The following is a 20,025-nucleotide window of genomic DNA, read 5'->3' on the forward strand; positions in this document are numbered from 1 at the left end:
CAGTTACATTGCTCCAATCTGCAGATATTTCTACAAAACACGTGATGCCTTGTGCACAGATGTCGAGTTGAAATGCATATTCATGCTAGGCAAAATTATCAAATTGGAAAAAGCAGTCCTCTAAATCTATAGCACATGGTTTTATAGAATAACACAATTTTTTTTTAGATATTAACAACGATTTATGAAGTAAACTTAATGTAATCAAGAACCTACATTTGACAGCTTTTTAATGGATTTATGGTCGAAAGCAGACGATTAGAGCTAATCTTGGAAGTGCAAGCAAACCTTATCTTTAACAATTCACTGGGAAAGCAGAGGTGGGTTATAATGAGTTACCCAAGCAAGCACGGGGGAGAACATGCAAACGCCACACAGGAAGGTTCGATCTCATGACCTCAGACCTGTGCTGCACGGGCGCTTACCAATGCGCTGCCGTGCTGCCCCCAATTCCATTTGAAAATTTCAATAAAAATGTGAATGGCATTAGAGTGCAATTCCAGTTAAATACTACAACAACAAGTAAAAAAAAGGTAGTTACTAGAAAAATAGTTTTAAGTATAGTAAAATAAGCAACCAAACACTTAAAATGAGTACTAATAATTCATACAAAAAAGACAGGTCATCTTCCAGTATTGTTCACAATAATCCCCTGTTCAAATAACAAAATAAGATAACAAATAATACAAATTTGCTAACAAAAATCACACAAAAAAACAATAATATGTTTTCTTAAAAATAGGAATGATTTAAAGCTCCAAAGTGTAATCGACAAATAGGATACCGGTAATTTAAAACTTGAGACCATAGTTTACAGTGTCACACCTTTCAGAAAGATGTAAAACAGGGTTCATACACCTTTTTCATGGCCAGATTCAAGCACTTTTTAATACACTTTTGATACGTAATCCTTTCACTAATACACATCTCATAGTGCTGTTTTTAGTTGTGGCACTCACCTGTCCTCTTGGTCGCACCACATAGGGAGCGATGACGCTTCATAGGACAATGCTATACAAACTGATGCCATTAATGGCAAAGCAAAGCATCCGTGCAAGCCCTGACAATAACTGAAACAAACTATATACGGTAAGGCCTTGATGAAATCGTCCTTTACTATGAGAACAACCCTAAAACAAGTTTGACGGGAATTATCCTTGATCGTATGTATCCCCCACGTTTCTCACTCTCCACCCCAATTTATCCTCCACCTTCCAGTCAAGGAAGGTTGACGCAAAGGGGAAGGGTGAAATGCAAACTTAAGAACCGGTGATGTCATCGCTCGAGTGTTTCGAAGGAACTCCCTAACCGTGGACCCGATACCCCCACCCCGGCCCTAAGCACGCACGTTGTGTACATAAACGATAGATGGGAAGGCGGTCTGTCCCGAGTCATCTGAACACAACAGGGACCTTGAGTGCTTTCTTGGCAATGGAGCATAAAACTACAAAGATACAGCTTGCACTTCATCTATGAGATCGTCTAGTTTCTCTCACATACGAACCTAAACATCTGCGTCCCGAAGCAGACAGTTGAAAGCCTTCCGGGCATAAGCAGGTGAAGCTTCCCTCGGTGTTGGAGCAGGTTCCGAAAAGACAGATCTCGGGGGACTGCGAGCATTCATCGATGTCTGGAGCACAGAGAAAATGGAATCAGGAGTTATCCCTGGGGGCTTTTTTTTTTCATCTGTGTGGGGGTTTATGTGGATGGGGTCAAATCAGTGAAGTCACTAAATCAGCTTGTATGAAAATATGCGCTTTGTGCACAGAACACGGCGGGGGAATAACATCGCTGTCATGCGCTCGGCCATCACAATGACCAGCTGCTGCTGTTACTCTTAAGAATTTAGTGCGGTTCCTCCCTGCTACCACAAAGAAAGCCTTAAGTAGGAATGTGAAGACTGCTGAATATCTCTTCATCAGCACCACTAACATAAACAATCCAAGCATTCTAGTTCGGGCCCACTCCCACATGTGAGGAGGAGAGAAATTAGACGAACATATACTTTATTCTCATCTGTTAGGAGACAGTTCTCACGATAATTAAAAAGGGAGAGCTTTCATTGTATTTTATGTAATTATTTTTAATCGTAAAAGCAATTATGGCAAGATAACCTATACCATATTTTTTCAGTTCAGGGTTTCCCTAAAAGATATGTATGTCTACAGGCTTTGTACACCTTTTTTCATAGCCAAATTCAAGCACTTTAAAGGACTTTTAAGTCCAATTTTCAATTAAAATCCGGAGTGAGTTATGTATTTTGCAGATCCACAAAATACAGTACCGTGACAGTTGGTGGAATGGAGTGCGAGCTATTGCACGGAGTGAATCAAGGAAGCAAGGTTTTGGGTGCCCTGAGGAGAGTGATGAGCAACAAGAGTATGAGTATGGATGTTGAGAGGGGACTGTATGAGAGTGTCATATTGCCTACTGTGTTGTATGGTGCGGAGACTTGGAGCCCGGGAGCAGATTTGAGAAGGAAATTAAATGTTTTTGAGATGAAGTGTTTGAGAAATGTGTTAGGAGTGACAAGATTGGATAGATTGAGAAATGAAATTGTGAGACAGAACTGAAGTACTAGTGGAACTGAGCAAGCGTGAGGATAAGAGAGTACTCGGCTGGTTTGGACACATGGAGAGGATGGATGAGGAGCGAATGTTGAAGAGGATCTACAGAGCAGAAGTAAATGGAGGGAGACCAAGAGGAAAGCCGCGATTGACGTGGAAGGATGGTGTAATGAGTGCACTGCAGGAAAGAGGTCTAAATATAGTGAAAGCTAGAGCTCTTGTTGGTGATAGGAATGAGTGGAGAGGTGTTGTCAAAGTATAGTGGGATGTTTAGACACGTTCTAAGGCACATATGTCAGAGTCAAGGCCCGCGGGCCACATTAGGCCCGCGAGAGGGTTTTACCTGGCCCGCGTGACGATATCAATATATTATTAGATCCGGCCCGCAGGCCGCTGCAAGCCAGCAGCCCGCAGTACGCATGAATACTACATTTCCCACAATGCAACGGGGACGCGCCGAGCGGGAGCAAAGCGGGAGGCGGTTTGATTTATTCAGCAGTCGATCAGCAGCAGTCATTAGCATAACAGCAAAAATTAGCCAACATATACCCATCAACAATGGCTAAACGGAAGGTGGACACTGAAAACCGGGGCTTTCAAACAAGGTGGGAGTTGGAGTACATGTTCACGGAGGTAGCTGGAAAAGTATCAGCGTCAGCCTCAAACAAGTAATGTAGAGTTGTAGTAATACAGTACTGTATATAAATGTATGTAAATACAGTAATGTTTGCTGTGCAATTACACATTTGAAGTTTTTACTCCGTTCAAGTTTAAAAGTTAAATATGCACATAAAGGCTTGTTTTTTGTTGTTCCCCTCGGGAATTTGACTATGTTGTTTTTGTTTGCCGACTCTGTCCTGGGAGTGTTTCTTGTTTTTCGGCTTTTCATGGAAAATAGATCTTGATGTGGACAACAGTCTTTTGATAAAATTGTCTCCTATTTAGCAGAGAAAATGACTTTTGATTGTTATTATTTGTTAATCAGTAATTCCTTTTTTTCACACTAACCCAGAGAAAGCCCAGAAAGGAAAGTCAATGTACATTTGAGCAGGACAGATGAGGTCCAGTGTGTTGATTGCTATTGGTTTTAAGTAACAAGAGATTTTTGCACTTTATTTTATTGTATTTCGAGGCAATATTTCTTTTTAATAATTTCAGATGATTGAATGATAGAAAATGGTTATGAGTTGTTGTTATGAGATATGTTATGAGTTTTTTATAAAAAGGACATTTGTATTTTGTGCCTGCTGAAATTAAAAATGACTGACAGAGTCATAAGAAAATATTGCTTTATTTATACAATCATATTGTAATATATTTGTTGTGTTTTCAGTAGGTTAAATCTTGGTTTCAGTAAAGATTGGACAGTCCGGCCCTCGGCTTGTAGCCAAATGTTTTATTTGGCCCTCCGTCCATTTGACTTTGACACCCCTGTTCTAAGGGATGGGCAGGGCACCCGTATGATACGGCAGGAGTAAACCAGTGAAAGCTGCCGGGCCCTGCTGTTGAGTGTGTGTTGTGTGACCCTGACCCGAGCGACTTGGCCGCTTTCTTGTGTCCCGTTTCATCTGGAGGGACAAAAGCATGACCAACTTGGGTGCCAAGGTGCTTAACTTGTTTGGGTGTTTGGGCATTTTGGTTGGCCAGGGTCCAAAAATTCTTGTGTGTGTTTTTTGCTACTTTTTGCCTTTTTTTGTTTTTGTATGTGTTTGTCTTGCTGTCGGTCACCCCTCTCTAGGAATATGACCAGGGTAGGTAGGTAGGTAGGTAGGTAGGTAGGTAGGTAGATAGAAATATATCAGGATTTTTTTATCTGCAACTTCCAATCCTGCGTGTGCATTTGTCGAGACATATGATTTCTTTGTTATTGCTAAAATCGTGAAAATATTTGTTGAGTTGAACAATACGTGTGTAAATATTTTTGCGACAAATCTCTTCACATATCGGTGTTGGGTAAAATGACAGTAATATGTAGCTTACATTTTCAGTTGCAGGATGTTTTTCCCATTATGATATACCACTAGGAAATGCTACCTTTTTTTTTCGCATGGCCCAAAACAATTGTCCAAAACTGACGGCAACAATTTTAAGCTTTTACAAGCACTTCACCCAAAATGTAAGCACTTTTTAATCTTTAAAAACACAACATTAAATTGAAGAATTTTAAATAGAGTCAAGCACCCGTACGAACCTTGATTATTAGAGAAAATAAATATCAGGGGTGGAAGTATTTTTACCTTATTGTTGTTAAAACATTTCTCATTTAATTAGCATTTTCATGAAGAGTGAAGCTGACCAAGACATGTTATTGATAACAATATTTTGTAAGTCTCTCCATTGTTCTAAACACAAATTATGGTTAATATAGCATTTATGGAGTTTGGGTTAAGAATTTAGCTCAGGGGGCGGCCATTTTGTCACTTGCTGTCGTTGGTCATCTGAGGCCTAAGTAACTTGTCATGTGTTACAGCAAGTTGCAAAATGGTTGCCAGCACAAATGCATTAAACAAAGTGTTTTTTTGCTGTTTAATTTTGACGCCAGAAGTGCCAAAGCAATCAGAATGCCACATTTCAACGAGATGAGGCACACAGAAGATACTATTGTAAAAGAAATGTTTAGTTCGAATGAGTATCTACTTCGGTATTTGATTTTTCAATTCAATAAAAAACACACACAAAATTAAACTCTAACAGAGATTGTCCACCTTTTGCCACTCTAAGCATATGTAACTCAGCATTTACGCCTGCAACAAGAAAATCAGATTTAAGCAGTCAATTTTCTATCTGTAGTTTTAAAGGCTATATTGTAACTTATTAAATTACCCATGTATCCCTTATTACTTTCCAATTTCTGGAAAGACAAAGGGATATTGAACAGATGATCAAATAAACAAAAATGTATGTGGAGAACATTTGTATTTATTTTCTATGCTTGAAACAAAGTTTGAGCACTGATGTACTGGAATACTTCTTCAATAGACATTTGCTCTCACGTTAAGTTTACCTTCACATGTTTCTTCATGGAGAAAATATCCAGGCGGGCAAATACATCGGTACGAGCCATCAAGGTTCAGACAAGTGCCGACGCCGCAGGTGCTGGGATTAACTACACATTCATTTATGTCTGAGAGGAAACAGAAGTATGTGGATTATCATGTACATTTAAGATTCGATGGACAGCGCAAATGACAAGAGCTACTCCTTCTTACCTACACACAGTCTTCCGTCTGGGGTAAGTTCATAGCCATCATGGCAGACACACAAGAAGTTACCCACTGTGTTCACACATTGGCCGTTACGACAAATGCCCCTCTGGCTGGAACACTCATCAATATCTGAAAATAAAATCAATGAGTTTGCCTTAAATACAGTGCCTTTCCAAAGTACTGGTCCCCCAAGAATTTTTCAATATATTGCCATATTTCAGCCTTCAAATTTATGGATCAAAAAACTCAAAATATTTTTTCAATAATATATATATATAACATTTGAGGCAAAAGAATGAGGAGAAACCAAATGTATCCAACATTTTCTATTGTGTGAACAAAGAGGGCATTGCAAAAATTTTGGCCCCCTTTGAGTTCATGGTTTCTACAACTTATTTTTGCTGTAATCATAGCCAGAAGTCTTTGGGTATGTCTACAAGTTTTGCACAGAAATATTCACAGATTATTCCTCACAGAACAGCTCAAGTTCCTTAAGGTTTGATGTTAATGGTTTGTACACAGTATTTTTCAGATCTTTCCACAAATGATCTATACCAGGGGTCGGCAACCTATGACACGTGTGCCTGCAGTGGCACGCGAGCGGACGGAAAAATAATAATCATTAAACTTTAAAAATGCGCATTTTTACCTGAAATTTAGACATTTTCAGTTGCGCGTCGTGTTATTTAGAGGAGGCTTTACGTGGGTTTTGTGTCAGCCTGTGTTTGCGCAGCGCCTCGCAGAGGAGAGATCCGTGTTTTAACTCAGCCAACGAAACACTCGCGCACGATAAATGAACGAATCATGGCGGCTCCTCGAGCGAAAACATCGCGTTCTTTTCAGCCAGCGTGGACAAATGACTGGGGCTTTGTGCAAAAAATGACCGTGCTGTTTTGTGCATTATGCCCCGAGAGGGTTGTACCTTGCACGTCAAGTGTTAAGCGTCATTACGAGGAGAAACATAAACAATAATTCAAGGTGGCGACATTAAAACACGCGGCAAACAAACACAGACCCTGAAAACCTCTTGTCACTGATAAAAACACAAGCTATCACATTGTTCACTGCATAGCAAAGCACAGAAAACCATTTACTGATGGTGAATATTAAAGAAGCGCGCATATGCATGTGTGTATGTGCGTGTGTCTGTGTGCGCGCGTGTGCCTTCTGCTTTGCTGCTGTTATTTCAAGTTTTGATATTTTCTGCAAAAAGATATCATTGATGAATGGTATGGTAGCTGTCCATAGCACTTGTTTTTGATTGGAGTTCATTGTTGATGAAAAATGGTTGATTCTGGTTAATTCTTGTGGCAAAAAGTTGAATTCATGGATGGCTACAGGCCTTTCCACTTGTTATTCACATTCCTTTTTTAGTTGATTGATAAACAAGAATAGTGGAAGATAAATTGGTCAGTTATACCAGGGTTTTTCAACCAGTGTGCCGGGGCACACTAGTGTGCCGGGGCACACTAGTGTGCCGTGAGACCTTGTCTAGTGTGCCGCTGGAATTTTCACAATTTTATCTTTTCAAAAAATCAGGCTATCCTCAAAAGAGGAACTTTAATAATCTTCCATATCAGTAAGTGGCAGTAGATTTTTATATACTTTTTATGTACTAATTATCTTCTCTTGAGGTAGCACAAACAAACAAGCATAAATAAAACTATAAAAACAGTACATTTAAAAAGTGGGGATCATGTGAGGCAGTTCATTCTGGATAGGCAAGTCTGAAGAGGTGAGTTTTGAGTCCGGATTTGAAGTCGGACAGGGTGGTGGAATTCTAAAGGTAAGGTTCCAGGGCTGGGGGGTATAGCGGCTGGAAGCTTTGCTCCCCGTGGAGCTAAGACTCGCAGCGGTTAAGGTGAGATGAAGGAATTTGGAAGATCCGAGGGTGCGGAATGGTGTGGCAATGTGAAGGAGGTCAGAAAGGTATGTAAGGGCAAAGTTTTGGATGTCCTTATAGGCATACAGAAAGAGTTTTTTAGGATATTATTCGGTTGATCGGGAGAGAGTGGAATTGAAAGACGGGTGATGTGGTGGCAAGAGGGGGGTTTTGGTGATAATGCAGGCAGCAGAGGTCTACACCAGCTGAAGTTTATCGAGGGACTTTAGAGGTAGGCTGTAGATGAGGGAATTGGAAAAGTCAAGGCAGGAGATGACAAGACAATGGATGAGGATGGCGGTGGTGAGGGGGTGAGGGAGGGGAGAGGCGGTAAATGGAGGGTAGGTAAAAGTAAGCAGACTAGATGATGTTGTTTATGTGAGAGTTGAAGGCGAGTGTACTGTTGAGGATGACACCCAGACTTGACCTGGGGAAGGGAAAAACTAAGGAACTGTCAATGAAGAGAGAGAAAGTGTAAACTCTAGAGCGGGTTAATTTGGTGCATATATGAAGGGATTCAGTTTTATTATTGTTAAATTTTAAGAGGTTGTCGTGAACCACGATTTCATTTCAAATAGCCATGACGTAAGGGAAGGGGCAGGAGTGTGAAGTTGGGTTAGAGTAGAGTTATGAGGTAGAGTTATGTGTCATCCAGAAATGAATGGAAGGAACTGTTGGATTTAGGGAAGATGGCCTAGGCACTAGGGGAAGAAGGTAGGTTACGAAGAGGAGGGGCCCCAGTACAAGGTCCTGAGGGACACCTGTGGTGACTGGAAAAGGGCCAGAGGAGAAGGACTTGAGTTGTACGAATTAAGTGTGGCCTGTGAGATAGGAACGGAACCGTTGGAGGGGATTGTGGGTTAAGGAAATTGAAGAGAGTAAGCTGAGGAGAATGTGGTATGAAATGGTATAGAAGGCTCATAATGGAAAGAAAACTGGACTCAGCTGCAGTGAGGAAAATCATTGGTGATTTCGATAAGTGCAGTTTTCGTGCTGTGATGTGGACGAAAACCGGACTGAAAGGGTTCAAACAAACTGTTGGCAGATGTGCATGAAGTCCGGAGGAGACTGCTTTTTCAAGGATTTTGGATATGAAAGGTATGTTGGAGATAGGGAAGAGGTTATTGAAGTCGTCGTCTGAACTGTTTTTTGGAAGTTTTGAGGACAGTGGGGACTATACCAGTGGAAAGTGATAAATCGATCATGCCAGAGATAAGGGGAAGCAGAGAAGAGAGGCAGTATTTTACCAGTGATGAGGGAATATGGTCCAGCAGCAATGTGGAGCGCTTGGATAAGGTCAGATAATTCAGTGGCACAGGAGAGATGGAAGGAGGAGAGAAGTTTACTGTAGGGTAATCGTTCAGGTGTTAAGAGAGGTGGAGGGAACAGAGGAGCTGGTGGATGAAACTGTTTTTTCATTGAAGAATAATTCTGATAATTCTGTCTGTTCCCTAGTGTCGGTTTTTACAGACCTCTGATCGCATCCCAGTGCAGGTGCACTCATACTGAGGCTAATGCAATGTTTGCCATTGTTAGTCATTTAGGTCAATATTGGATTATTCCAAAGTCATCAGAAGGCACCTATAGTCAGTTAGCTGAGCTGAGAGAACAGAAGCCAATATTTTTGCAACTCCAACTTTTAATGCGTTTGTTGTAAATATAATATAAAATGTTTAAATGATTGATTCCACTTCACGATTGTGTCTCACATGTTATTGATTCTTGGAAAATATTTTCATTTTTTTTTGTTTGAAGCCTAAAATGTGGCAAAATGACAAATGGTCCTTGGGGGGGGCAATACTTTCGCTAGGCACTGAATATGTTGTGATCCTCACATTTGTTTATAATGCAAAAAAGTATGGAACGTACCAATACAATCTCTGTTGGGCGAATTCTGAAATCCGGGATAGCAGAGGCAGTTGTATGAGCCTACTGTGTTCTTGCAGGTCCCGTTGCCACACGGTTGTTGCTCACACTCGTCCGTGTCTAAAATGTCATTTGGAGTTCAAACGCTCGCTAGGAACAACAAAATTTGTGAGTAAAAAATATCTTACCGACACACATCGATTCATCTCGGGTCGTTTTAAATCCATTGGGGCAGTGACATCGGTAGCTGCCTAGTGTATCGATGCACTGACCAGGATTGCAAACGCCGGCATTTTCCGAACATTCATTACGATCTTAGAAAAAGCAAAAAAGATTCATTTGACATTAGAATGCAATAAATATGGTTGACTTAAAGGGACAGTCTATATTACTTAACGCCTCCTAGAGGTAAAAAAAAACCCCAACAACTTCATTCTGTATTCATTAGCTCTCAGAATTAGTTTTTCGATTTAACAGAAGGATATTTAAACTGTTTGATCTCATTTGGTTTATAGTGTCAGTCTAACAGTAATCTAAACCAGAGGTCGTGAAAAAAAAAAAAAATTAAGGGACATTTTTTAATATTTGACCACTAGATGTCACTGTATTGTGTTGTGCAACTCAAAACGAAGGGTATGCGTAGGAGAAATATGGCTGAAAATAATGTCAGCTCCATTAAAGTGACGCTCATGTTATGTAAAATGATTTAAGTATTTAAAAAAAAGTTTTTTTCTGTTTTCGTATTTCAGAGGCCTGTATGTTTGGGGATGTTGTTTCTATATGAATATTGAGTATATGGTATCATTGCGAATATTGAATATAACAAGTTGTTATTATCTATATGTTCTTTGCAATGAGGAGAAAAACAAAACCAAGTACTACTGTTATGTTGAACGATTTTGTCTATCAATAAACCAAAAAATTAAAATAATAAAAAATGGCTTTTTTATAAGATAGTACATGTATTTTTGCTTATTATTCAAACCAATACAGAGACCCCTCGGTTATTTGCGCTTCGGTGATTGCTGGTTCACTCCTTGGTGAATTTTTAAATGAATTGAATTGTGTTGATTGTCATTGATATCAATGTGATTCTTGTAGAAGGCAAATAGGGAAGAACAGATTAAGGAGGGCAATCTGTGTTGGGTGGGTAAGCCGTCCACTGCTTGGTCCGGGCTGTGTTGAAATAAGTGGGGGCTCTTCGTTCATACCTGAAGCTGCACGTGGCTTTGCCAAATGTCTTCCAATTTCATTTTTATATAATGACAATAAAAACAATCCTTCAACTGCAATTATGTGTTATATTTGTTAATCTACAGTCATTATTTTGTTACAGTCGAATACTCTCAGTCAGTGATTACGTCATCTCGAGGTAAGTTTAACCCTTGGGGGCTTTTATGAAGGTGTGACGCTACTTTGCAGATTTTCACTTTTTGTTGGTGGTTCTGGTCTCCATTTACCGCAAAAAACGAGGGATCCCTGTATTATTTTAGTTTTTTTAATTAATTACGTTTTTCTCACCACTAAGAACAGCTAAAATACACTAATATATGAGTGTGACAATATAAATAAGAATTAAGAAATCATTTGAGTGTTTGACTAAATTTGGCGAGATTTTACATTTAAAATGTTAGAAACTGCGTGAAAGAAAATAGATGTATAGATTATAGATTTTTACCTGTTCCTGAAAAAGGGTCGTTTTTAATTTATTTTTTTTATATTTAGTCAAGGTTTGTACACCTCTTTTAAGGACTTTCAATATTTATTTCATATTTTCCAAATTTTACAGTACTATCAAAAGAAAAAAAATCTGGTGTGAATCATGTATTTTGCAGAGCCTCAAATATATCCATTAATTACATATGCAATCTTTAATCTTGCGTGAGCATTTCTTAAGACATAATTTTAGAGAGTAAATGGCAAATATATTTGTTTTTGAGACAATTTCCCCCCATCTAAACGAAAGTAATATGTAGCTTAACCTTTTAGTTGCAGAAAGTTCTTCCCAATACAATTTACCATTGGGAAACACTACCTTATTTTTTTGGCATGGCCCATAATACATGTCCAAAATTGCACAAATACACATTTCATAGAGCACTGTTTAAAAGTAGTTTGCACTTGGGCTCGACGCAGGGGGGGCGATGACGCTTCATTGGACAACGCTGAACAAACGAATGCCAGATGCCGTTCATCACAAGGGCAGAAGACATGGAATCGTAGAGCGAAGCATCCAGAGCAGACTTGTTGAGAAACAGGGCAACTATTTCAAGCATTTACAAGCACTTCACCCATAATTCAAGCACTTTACAATCCTTGAAAACACAACTTAAAAACTCAAGCATTTTCAAGGATATCAAGCACCCATATGAACCCTGTTTATTTGACATGGCTTTTATGGAATAAAATCTAGCTCTCTTTCAGGATTAATTGCAATATAGAATCCAATTTACAGTTTCTGTACAGTTTCAAGAGTAGCTTTAGTTTGAACCAGTGTGCTCTCCGTAGTTTACATCGCCGCTTAACACACAACAGTCATGTGATGCACAGTGCAAGTATCATTTAATGAAATAACAGACGTAGTTCGAATATATACTCTACCTAGGCATTGTCCCGTTGGGCTGAGGCGATACCCCGGTCTGCATTCGCAGCGGTAGCTTCCAGGCATGTTTAGACAGGCTGCATTCTGTTGGCACACAGGCCCGTTCTGACACTCATCGATATCTAAGGACCACAGAAAGGGGATTTGTTATCAGCCTCAGTTGGTAAAACCGCACCTCCGTCAATATTTTACCTTCGCAAATCAGCAGCTTGTCATTGTAGATGAAGCCCATCGGACACTCGCACCTGAAGCTACCTATCATGTTGATACAGACTCCGTTCTTACACACGCCTGGGATTTCCCTGCACTCGTCAATATCTAGTCCAAGAAAAAAGATAAACATTATCCTCCTAAACTTCTTACAAGAAAACAAAGTCACATTGCCATATTTGAAAGATTACCAATAACTCTTCCAGTAGTGATGTCAATATAATAGCCTGGTCTCTTACTGCCACACAGAATGGCGAATTCATCTGAGTAGAGGATTAAATTAATTTTCTTTAACATTTAATTATTGTCTTTATGTTTGGATGAGCTAGGGATGTACGAGAGCTCACCGCTGCTGGGCACAGGACACTGCTCACAGGGCTTATTCCACGCACGACCAATGTTGTAGGCACAGCAGCACTTCTTTTTGGTCATGTTGAAGGTAAGCTCGCCGTCACAAGTTCTGTTGTCGGAGTAAAAGTTCCTGTAGCAATAGCTCTTCCTCATATCTGAGAAATAATAATAAAAGAGTCAAAGAAGGACATTTTGTATTCATTTCAGTAGGAGAATATGATGTTCACAGAATAATCGAAACACATTCTGTATTTAAAGGTTAATACTTTAATGCTAAATGTTTTAACGAAGTGAATCTAAATGTCTTTTATATTTATGACTCAAAAGCAGAGTGCTCTATCAAAGACAGAAGAACCTGTGTCAGTCACTCAAAGCTTGCGCACTTGGTTTTCCTTAAGGTAAATATTAGAGACTAATAAAATGTGTCTTTCTGTTAATGCCCTCGGATCCCTCTAGAGCAGGGGTGTCAAACTAATTTAAGCTCGGGGGCCACACGATAGAGCAAACATTCTCTCGGGGGCCGGTTTAGTAGATTAGAGAGAAAGAAAAAAAAGAGAGAAAGAAATAAGAGAAAGATCGGGAGAGAAAGGTAAAGAGGGTGGGACAATAAAGAGAAAGAGAGACAGAGAGAGAGAGAGAGCGTGAGAAACATGAGATAAAACAGAAATAGTGAGAGAGGGGGAAAGAAAGAAAGAATGATATCCAAAGAGAAATAGAACGAGAGAAAAAGAGGAGAGAAGAGAGAAGAAGAGAAAGGGAGAAAGAGGAAAGACAGAGGGGAAAAGCAATAGAGAGAGAGAAAGAGAGTAAAGGAAAACATGAAGAGAGAGTAAAAGAAGGTAAAAAGACAGAGAGAAAGAGACAAAAAGGAACAAAGAAAGAGAAAAAGAGACAGAGAGAGTGAAAGAGAGAGAGAAAGAGGGAGTGAGAGAAAAATGGGGGAAGAGAGAGAGAGAAAGATAGATTAGAGAGAGAGAGAAATACAAGTACAGCGTTTGTGAGAGGCACCTGGATTTGGTAACATCAAGTGGACCTATTTCAACCTACAGCTCTCTTTCTCTTGCGCTTCTCTGAGCGTTGTCTCGCGGGCCGGATCCAATCCCTTAGCGGGCCTGATCCGGCCCGCGGGCCGCCTGTTTGACACCTGTGCTCTAGAGTGTCCATCAATCAGGGTCTCACAAAGTTTTATGCGAAACAGAGTAATTTTAGCATAAAATCTTTGGCGAAGAGTTAAATTAGATTTAGATTTATACATATGCATGCGGCGTGCAGACATACCCATGCAGTTGTTGCCTCCATTGACCTGCATGTAGTCCACGGGGCAGATGCAAGTGTAGTTTCCAATTGTGTTGTAACACTGGCCGGGTCCACAAATACCTGGATTCTCACATTCATTGATATCTGTGAACAAAAACACGATTTCAATTGTATTCAGGGTTCCTACGACTTAAAGCAAGTTAAATTCAAGACTTTGTAAGACTTTTTAAAGCCTTTTGAAATCAAATTTAAGACCGAGTCGGGAAAAAAAATCCCCAAACAACACAGGCTCTTAGATCAGGGGCAGCCAAAGCCCGTCAGGCTACTTTTTTGAGAGAAAGAGAGAGAAAGAGAGAGAGAGAGAGAGACAGAGAGAGAGAGAGAGACAGAGAGAGAGAGAGAGAGAGAGAGAGAGAGAGAGAGAGAGAGAGAGAGAGAGAGAGAGAGAGAGAGAGAGAGAGAGAGGGAGAGAGAGAGAAAGAGAGAGAGAAATCCCAGCACCTGTCCCCAGTGTTCCTTTGGGTGGCATCAAAAATACACTTTTTCATGAAGTATTAATATGTAAAGGACTAAAAACCAACACCAAAATAACTGTCTACATTTTTATATATTTGCTCTTTTCATATCATGTACAGACGCTCCCCCACTTACGACCATTACATTTACAAAAAATGGTAGATACGAACACTTTTTTCGGGATGTCGAAAAATATCCGGACATTGCTGTAAGTTAGATTTTGTATTTTGTGCACCTTTTTCCGAGTGCAGGACAGTACTGTAGTGCTTCTTTACGCCACTACTGGCGTGTGGCACTGTGAGAGGTCACCCAGCATTTAACCAAAAGAAAAAAGAAAAACACTTCCTCTTCCTAGTTCGTGTGTAAACATTCTATACTGTCTATACTATGTCTATATTATGTCCAGCGCGCTAAGAACGTTGACATTTTTATTGTTCAATATCTCGCGCATCAATACAATATGGTTGGTGTAAAGTGTAAAGAAGAGGCGAGGTGTTTCTTTTGAAATGAAAGGCGAATGCGGTTAAGAAAATGGTTGGATCGCTTTTTTCAGCCACTTTCTACCACGGAGGAGGAAGTCCCCTAACTCTTGAAGCTATCTTCCAAAAGTAAGTTAAACTTAACTTTATTCATCTTATAGAGCACATTATTTTATTAAATGTTTTTTAGTACAAAACAATACAGGTTACTTATACAAGCCTTAACATACTTAAATAAATAAACCTTAAACATACAAAATATAGCACTGAAGCAACTTACGAACAAATTCAACTATGATAATTTATGTTAAGTTTGGTACATAGGTTTTTATTACCTTCACAGATTCTGTTTTCTTGGTTGAGTGAAAAACCTCTCGGACATTCACACTGAAAGCTTCCAAAGGTGTTGATGCATTCTCCTCCCTGACACAAGCCTGGCAGTTCCTGACATTCATTTATGTCTGTCGGAGAAAAAAAATGAGGGTGCAATTTCCAGGCAGGAAACATTCTGGTTCAAAAGTTCACATTCAACCTTCTAAGATGACAGTGATGGGGTTCGGTCTGAAGCCTTCACCACCTGGACACAGGGTCTTGTACTCGGCTGTGGAGCAAAAAGACAAATCTTTTAATAAAGTACAAAGGCCATCATGTGTAGCATTGTTTCTGTGAAAAAAAAGACTTTGATCCTTTAGACAGCGATCCAAGGTTTCTGACCATATGCTGGCAATTTTCACATAAGTTGCACAAAGTGCTCTCATTTTATCAGTCACACCAATTACAGTGAACACACACATGCACACACTCACGAGTTAGTCTGATGCCTGAATGTTAGCAGTGTACTGAATGCTCACATTTATCCAAGCGTGACGTTTCTGATGACAGTAATAATACCGGGAAATGACTTCAAGTGATTCAAGAGTTCTTATGAGCAAATTGTTTCATTTCCTGCATGTGTGCAGTCTCACAAAGAAGAAAACCACCACTGATATTTGTTTAATTGCTGATAAAGAGAATTTATCTTTTTTATGGGAGTTTGACATTATTGCTAAAATCTCAAAAGCTGTGGCAAATGTCTAATGCCATCACAGCAATTGTGGGCCTTGAGGCCTGCAAGGCCTTTTTGATGGCCTAAAAAATATCTGAATCATGTGATCTTAATTTTATCTGTCAGCTTCCTTTCATTGTGTCTCTCTGGTTGTGCTGCTTTAGGATAACAATTCAGCCATTAGTTGTTCCTAGCCTCCGAAATTTTACGCAGAGACCTTCACAAAAGTTTATAAGGGTCTTGTCCCGTGAAATCAGTCTTCAAGAAAGCTGTCGGTAAAAAACAAAACAAAACAACAGATTTTGATTTGGCGTCTGAAAGCATGATAGCGGGCGTTGGTAATTGTCACCGGTTTCACAAATTATGATTGGCTAAGGGGCGTTAAAACACCAAAGCGACTGCGCCAAGAGCCGTAAAGAGGAAATATATTGTGTTGATTTAATAGCGAAAGGTCGGACAACTCCAAAGAAAGCAAGCCTTTTGAAAGCCTGAAAAGGTTTTGTCCACCACTTTCAGCCTAGAGGTAAAATCTTAAGCCTGAGCCCAAGCTCTACTCGATTTGAATTTCAGGTTGGTCGGCCCTAAAATGTTAATCATTTTGTCGGCCCAAGCTTTACTCCCGCTGACTTTTTAAAAATAACCTGACCGTCAATGTTCCTTTGTTTATACAGCCTTTTTATTCTCTGATTTCTTCCCCTGTAGCCCGTCTTTGTAGCATTTGCTTATCAACTCGAGTAGTTAACATGTCCGTGCTGGATCATCTGCTTTGATCAGTAGAGATTACCATACCTCCCTCACCGACCGAGGTAAAATTTGTAAGACTTTACCGTTTTTACTAGTCACCTACTTTTGGGACTGTGACTTTCTGTTTTTGATTTAATCCTTCCTCCATCGGAGCGCTTTGTCCCCAATTATTATTTTTTTTAAATTCCTCCTCGTGTCCGCACTTGTATCCTGTCTCGCTTTACGGCACATATATTATTAATTCTATGACAGAGGCTTTGGGCCGGTAAAAATTTGATCATGGGCTGTAACTGGCCCCTGGGCCAGAGCTTGGACGCAACTAGAGTACAGTAACTTTAAGAGACATGTGTAAGGAGTGCATGACAAAGAAAGGACTTGTTAACTCACTGTAGTTGATGGATGGACATAATTCACATGGGTTTCCCCAAGCGTGGCCCTGGGAGCAGCAACAGGATGCCTTAGAAACACCAATTCCAATCTCATTGGAGCAGTCCAAGCTCTCAGATGAGTCTCCTCGGAGTCGCACATCTCGGTAGCAGCTTCCAGAGCGTGTGTCTAAAAATATATTAAATCATAATAATCAAAAACATTTTTCAAGCATTGACATTGATATATTGTCAATACGTAATTAATATTCAAAATGTTTTCAGCGCCTCACCTACGCATCCCACTCGGGTGGGGTTAAGCTCAAAATCTGCCGGGCAGTTACAATGGTAGTTTCCAGGGATGTTCACACAAATTCCATTAATGCAAATGGTAGGGTCTGCACATTCATTTATATCTGAAAAAAAAATGCCAAAACACTTTAAACAGTGTAAATTTCAGATAAATACAACGGTGTTATACATATTTTACCCAAGATTTTCTCCTGCAATATTAAAGGTCATCATACCGGTGCAGTTGCCACCACTCCTGTCCAGTTCATAGCCAATGTTACATTCACATCTGAAAAGGCCTGGAATGTTCTTGCAACGTCCGTTGACACAAATGTCAGCAAAGGTACATTCATCAATATCTGTGGTGTATAAAGGGAGAGGAAGAATAAAACAATGAGGAGGTGGTAGAGGAAGAGGAGGCAGCTATAATTATTATGAACGCAATTTTGTCCCTTATTTACACTTGAACAAAAGGCAAGATATCCTTGGACTTGAAACACATCAACAATATGTTTATGTCTACTGTATATTTACAATTCCAAAATCTACACTTTAAACTGGATTTACTTAAAATCTGTCATCTTGATAATATCATCCCCCCGTTTGTCTCCGGCTTCGACCTGTTTTTGATTCCGACCTCGTCTGCTCTACCGTCCCGTCCTGGGCTCTTTTTGATCTTGACCACGTTTTTGCTCTCCTGTCCTGGTTATGGACCTGTTTTTTTCCATCCTTGACACCGCCATCTCCCGCTACGGAAAATTCACTTCCGTATTTGGATCACGGTCCGATTGCATGAGCGGCTTCCCGCGTCCAGCTTGCACCGGATCGCGGGTGCTGCCCTTCCTCTTTCTATCAATAAACTTGTGATTAACGCTCCACATTTCTGTCTCGATTTCGTTCTGGTCGTGACAGTGGGCCGCATTCGGCCATCCAGTTTCAATAGTACTATTCTTGTCCCCAGTGTCCCTTTGTCCCCCTCCTCCATAAAAAAATTATTAATTTCAAATAATCATTTTTCTGTATTCAGTTTTTAAATCTTTTTTTTCTAACAAGATATTTATGAATTATCATTTTAAGGCATATCCAATTTAGTGCTTTAAAAGAGGTGAGTATTATATTACTTTACTCTAATTACGAGGTTTTCGAAACCAATTTGATGGCATGGTTTATTAATAAATAAACATAAATATAATGTGTACACGTAAATATAATGAATTCATTTAAATTCGTTTCTAAACGAAATTGGAAAAATTGGATATATTTTCCTTATGCATTATTGCGGTTTTGAAACAAGATTCTGTATTGGCAGATACAAAACAATCATCCTTTTTTTCCCTCCTGGTGAAGCACCCCGGTCAAATTCTTGAAGACAGCTCCGAAAAATGTTCCATCCCTGTATTGCTTCCTTGTGCATTTCGAGGTGATAACAAAAGTAAGGACAAGAATCTCAGATTGGCTGACACATCCGTGCAATGCCTACTCATTCAATTAGATGTTAATTTTACTCCTTGTTTTTTTGTTTGTTTTACAAATATGCAATGTTGATTACCTCAATAGCTTGAATATTTCACCTTTACTCTGCAATCAGGTCCAGAGTTAACATACGGGAACCAGATGCCATTTTTCTGAGCACAAATTGTAGGGCCTTATATCCTGTATTAAGCACCTGTTTTTTAACCAATGAGCCACAGCAACTTATTTTTTTCCGTAGAGTTTGACGTAAAATCTGTTGTTCCCAATTTGTTGAAATTGCAATTGTTTACAAAAAAATCCTGCCATTGTCAAGTATCTGTGTAATCTAAACCAAAGGTAAGAAACATTAATCTGTATCCGTAGGTGGCAGCATATCAAAAGCGATTGTTGAAAGGAAATAATTTGTTAGCTAATTTTTATTCATAAAAATGATTAAAAAATAACATAATATTAAAAATATTGTTCATTCAGCAGTTTAGTTTGCACACTTTGAAGAGACACTGTAATATTTGAACACTAGATGTTACTTTATTGTGTAGTGCAACTGAAAACTAGTGCTACAAATAAATGGAAATACAAACTGCGAAGACTCGAAGTGACCAAACTGCATTATTCTTTTTTTTTTTTTTTTTTTTCCAGCCTTTGTAGCAAAATGGCGGACAATCATGTCAGCTCCCCCTAGGTGAGCCTAATGCTATGTAAAATAAGTACAGCTATCTCAATCTACACAAAATGCATGTTTATACGATAGTTTGTGTATTTATGTTTATTATTCAAATCGATATTGCTTTTTTTTTTTTTAATTTTTTGAATTAAAGTTCGTTCAGCACTATGAGGTGCTGAGTAATACACAATGTTCCTGAGGAATACTTTTCCTATTTTAAATTTTCAAGATTACAATTTAATATTTTAATAATTCAATTTAATTGAAAAGTTGAGTCAAGACATGTCATGTTTATATATATATAGCCCTTAATTATAAGGAGTCTCAAAGGGCTTCACAGACAACAGAATATTGCAAACTACAGATTATTATTACATCATCCCCTGATCTAAAACCTACATGAGGGCAAGGAAAAACTAAAAAAACCTCAACATGAGAAAAATGAAGAAACCTTGAGAAGGGCGTATTTACTGAAACAATACATCAACTTATTGTCAAATTAGGCTA

General features: G+C 39.2%; 1 protein-coding gene across 1 annotated transcript in view; it reads right to left on the reverse strand.

The window, feature by feature from the left end:
• fbn1 (fibrillin 1) overlaps positions 1 to 20,025 on the reverse strand; it is a 91,235-nt gene that overhangs the window by 13,049 nt on the left and 58,161 nt on the right. The window contains exons 36-50 of the mRNA XM_088334322.1: positions 17,618 to 17,740; positions 17,384 to 17,506; positions 17,113 to 17,280; positions 15,469 to 15,537; positions 15,272 to 15,397; positions 13,963 to 14,085; positions 12,681 to 12,839; positions 12,525 to 12,596; positions 12,316 to 12,441; positions 12,123 to 12,245; positions 9,710 to 9,835; positions 9,525 to 9,641; positions 5,777 to 5,902; positions 5,572 to 5,691; positions 1,505 to 1,630 (exon numbers count right to left, since the gene is read on the reverse strand). Of these exons, the coding sequence (XP_088190448.1) occupies positions 1,505 to 1,630; positions 5,572 to 5,691; positions 5,777 to 5,902; positions 9,525 to 9,641; positions 9,710 to 9,835; positions 12,123 to 12,245; positions 12,316 to 12,441; positions 12,525 to 12,596; positions 12,681 to 12,839; positions 13,963 to 14,085; positions 15,272 to 15,397; positions 15,469 to 15,537; positions 17,113 to 17,280; positions 17,384 to 17,506; positions 17,618 to 17,740 (1,827 nt within the window). The remainder of the gene's footprint in view (positions 1 to 1,504; positions 1,631 to 5,571; positions 5,692 to 5,776; positions 5,903 to 9,524; positions 9,642 to 9,709; positions 9,836 to 12,122; positions 12,246 to 12,315; positions 12,442 to 12,524; positions 12,597 to 12,680; positions 12,840 to 13,962; positions 14,086 to 15,271; positions 15,398 to 15,468; positions 15,538 to 17,112; positions 17,281 to 17,383; positions 17,507 to 17,617; positions 17,741 to 20,025) is intronic.

Source organism: Urocampus carinirostris, chromosome 4 (genome assembly GCF_059441175.1).
Source record: "Urocampus carinirostris isolate Australia breed hairy pipefish chromosome 4, RoL_Ucar_1.0, whole genome shotgun sequence".
NCBI lineage: Eukaryota > Metazoa > Chordata > Actinopteri > Syngnathiformes > Syngnathidae > Urocampus > Urocampus carinirostris.